Source organism: Lucilia sericata, unplaced genomic scaffold, assembly GCF_015586225.1.
Source record: "Lucilia sericata isolate MDLA Ls3-8-SP2 unplaced genomic scaffold, ASM1558622v1 Contig000322F_arrow, whole genome shotgun sequence".
Taxonomy (NCBI): Eukaryota; Metazoa; Arthropoda; class Insecta; order Diptera; family Calliphoridae; genus Lucilia; species Lucilia sericata.
In genome coordinates, this window is record NW_023994345.1 from 328,881 (window position 1) to 332,628 (window position 3,748).

General features: G+C 28.8%; 1 protein-coding gene across 1 annotated transcript; it reads right to left on the reverse strand.

Moving 5' to 3' along the window:
• Positions 1-2,077: 2,077 nt before the first annotated feature.
• On the reverse strand, positions 2,078-3,068 carry LOC119603639 (achaete-scute complex protein T4). The gene has a single exon (XM_037955747.1). The coding sequence runs from the start codon at positions 3,066-3,068 to the stop codon at positions 2,115-2,117; it is 954 nt and encodes a 317-aa protein (XP_037811675.1). The 3' UTR covers positions 2,078-2,114.
• Positions 3,069-3,748: the final 680 nt, after the last annotated feature.

Below are 3,748 nucleotides of genomic sequence, written 5' to 3' on the forward strand. Positions count from 1 at the left end.
GACTAGACTAGACTAGACTAGACTAGACTAGACTAGACTAGACTAGACTAGACTAGACTAGACTATAGACTAGACTAGACTATGGACTAGACTATAGACTAGACTAAAGACTAGACTAAAGACTAGACTATAGACTAGACTATAGACCAGACTATAGAATAGACTATAGACTAGACTATAGACTAGACTATAGACTAGACTATAGACTATACTATAGACTAGACTATAGACTATACTATAGACTATACTATAGACTATACTATAGACTATACTATAGACTATACTATAGACTGGATTATTGACTATAGACTAGACTACAGACTAGACTATATACTAGACTACAGACTAGACTATATACTAGACTACAAACTAGACTATATAATAGAATGTACACTATACTACACACTAGAGGATTAGACTACAGATATTAGTAATCATTCCATTTTATACATAAAAAACATTAAAAATCTCCAAAATCCGCAATTGCCGTTTCAAAAACGTCATATTTGACGGAAAAACGTCAAATTAGTCTGCACTGCACTTTTTAGAAAGAATACGAGAAATTCGAGAAAAATTAAAAACATTTTTTTTGAAAAGGTCCTCAGTTCCCTACCTCAGAGAAAATCAGTAGTTCAACATTTTTCTATATATATATGCCTCTCAAACCCACCAAAAATCACTTTCTGGACCAAAAATATTCTAAAAAAATTTAAAATTAATTTTCTCGTAATCAACTCAAATTTATGAATTTCGAAAAAATCTAAAATATTTTATTTTTTTTTAAATTACACTGAGTTCAAGATTTTTAATCGCTGATGGAAACTTAGAACCATCACAGAACAATATTTTTTATTTTTCTCAAGTTTAGTACATTAATACGCATCGATTAAGTGGTATTCCTACATGAAATTCTTAAAAAGGTTGTTCCTCAGGGACTGTACATTAGACAGTTACAATCACAAAAGTCAAAAAGTGAGATCTGTATATCAGTCCGTTAAAACAACCGAATAAAAATTTTTGGTGGATATTCGAAAATTTTCATCTATAAAAATCTTTAATATCGATATTTATGTATACAAAATTTTCATCTTCGATATTTTTCTATAAATTTTTAATATTAAATATAAAAATTAATAAAAAAATATTAGGTGTCGTTTTTTTTCTAATTTTATATCGAAAATATTTAATATAAAATTTTTTTAAATCAAAATTTTTAAAAATTTAAAGTTTTTGAAAAATTATCTTTTATAATTATATATTATAGAATATTTACGATTAGTTTTTCTAATTAAAATTAGACTTGTTTTTCTAAAAGGTAATAAAATTCAATTTTATTACAAATATAAAAATTTAATCCCAATTTTGACTTTCTTGGAAATATTTCAGTATTAACATAACAATATCAAATAAAAAATCAATATTTAATATTAATATTAAAAATTTTCTAAATTGTTCTTTAAAGATTTCGTAAATAAAAATATTATTTTAAATTTGGTTAAAAAATAATTTCTTATAAAAAAATTATATCGTTATTGTTTTTCTAATTTCAGATTTTTCTTCAAACAAAGGTAAGTAAGTTTTCACTTTTCAAACTTATTTCATTCCCTAATCACCTGAAAATTTCAAATAAATAAAAAAATCATTTTAAATTTTTGTTTTTAAAAAATATTTCATTTAATATATTTTTGTTAATACACTTATAAAACTAATTAACATTTGGGGTTTGTTTTTTCTTAAAACTAAAATTTCTTAAATACTATAAAAAAAGTTTAGAGTCTTCCATTAATTAATGTCTAAAAATAATCAAATTTTTAAATCATTGTCTTCCCTTAAACTAATTAATTCTAGATATAAAATTAAACTAAATTATTTACACAAAAATAATTAAAGGCACTTGAGATATTTTAAAATAAAAATTACAAAGTTTTACACATAAATACACACGCAAAATTATAAAAATTTGACTAGACTTAAATAAAAAACATTTAAAAATATTTTACACACTGGCAAACAAAAATTGAAGAAATCCCTGATTTGTAACTAAATTATTGAGTTTTAAATTGATTTTATACAGTCTTAAAAATTTTTTTAGGGAGTAGTTAACCTCTCTGCTTTTACTGTTCTTGCCATAAAGAAATATAATCCAAGATTTCTTCATCATCTGGTGTGCAGTCCTCCTCATCGAGATTGAAATTATCGTATGGTTCGAATTTTAATTGTAAGTTGCCATCAAAATGAGGTGGAGTGGTTTGTTGTTGTGGCTGAAAATGTTGTTGCAATTCTTGGATTGTTGCTTGTTGAGGTTGTTCAAAATTTGGTGCATCATATGATAAACTGGAGTTAAAGGATGAGGTGGGTGAATGGCAACCGGGGTTTTCCAACTGAACAGTTTGATGATGAGGTGGAGAATAGGAATTTAGAGAAACTGGCGATAGCAGAGTAGTGCTGCTGTTGTAGGGATTATTTAAATGTGAGACTTGTAGATTGGCATCCATAAGGGAAGGCAAAGGACTTGAAGGCTGGGTATAGTAGATTGGAGTGTTGGTGGTGGTATAAGATGAGGGCGATGAAGAGCCAGTTGATGAAGAACTGCTGAAGGAACTATTACTGGCTGAATCACAGTTGGTATTATTTTGAGATTCATATTGTGGCTGTTGTTGCGTGGAGCTGCCACCATTTAAATCTTCCAAAAGATCTTGTAATCTTCTGATATACTCTACTGCTATGCGCAGTGTATCTACTTTACTTATCTTCTTTTGTGGACCTCGACCACCGCCCTTGGTTAGATCTGAAATGATGGATTGTGGTATATGCTGGCGAAGACGCGAAAAACTATTATTCACTTGTTTAACACGATTACGTTCACGAGCATTGCGACGTAAGACCGATTGAGTTTGATCGGGATTATAAGCAGCTGGACAGTTAGCCGGCACTTTACGCGTTTTACCATCCTCCGCTATGGGATGGGGTTGTATATGAGGATATTTCATCATTTTTGTAGCCGTTACAATGGTTGTGGGAAATAAATGTTGTTGTGAATTTGTTTGATTACAAGTTACACTTGACATTATTGTTATTCTTTAAAGTTTTAGTTTGTTAACACTGAGTTTTTTAAGATTTACGTTTAAAAATCGTTAATTGATTTTTTCGTTTATTTTGTAAATAATTTTTCTTTTTGATTGATTTGCTTTCTTAGATTGTTTGGTTTTTAGAGAACTTGATCCTACGACACCTTGTTTAAGAATGAGTCCCTTTGTCCTAAACCTTTGCATTAAGTACTAGTGCTCACGCAAGTTGCTATGGTTTCAGCTTTGTTGATTTTCTGTGCTCAGGTTAAAAATATTTAATGCTCTTTTTAGAGTCTGATGATAATACAAGTACCTGTGATCTTGTAAACAGGTAAATGGGAGAGCTATAGAGAGTTATAAAATTATAAACGTCTCTCTTAACATTAGGTTCTCTCATTCTCCCTGTTGTTACTTCAAACAGGTATAATTTGCTCTTTATATCTCACCTTTTTAAAAATCTTATCAGTATTTTTTCGTCTGTTGTGCAGACAGGTAAATATATATAAAATAAATCCTTTTAGTTTAAAGATTCAACATGTTATGGGAACAGTTTTTATGGTGTTTGCAGCCGTAAATGTTATTTTGTTACCCCTCCTTAGGTTTGCAGATCTAAAACTCTGTTCTCTGTTGTTTTTGAAATTAGTTTTAAAAAGAGTTTGAGTTTTAAACGTTTCCGAGTA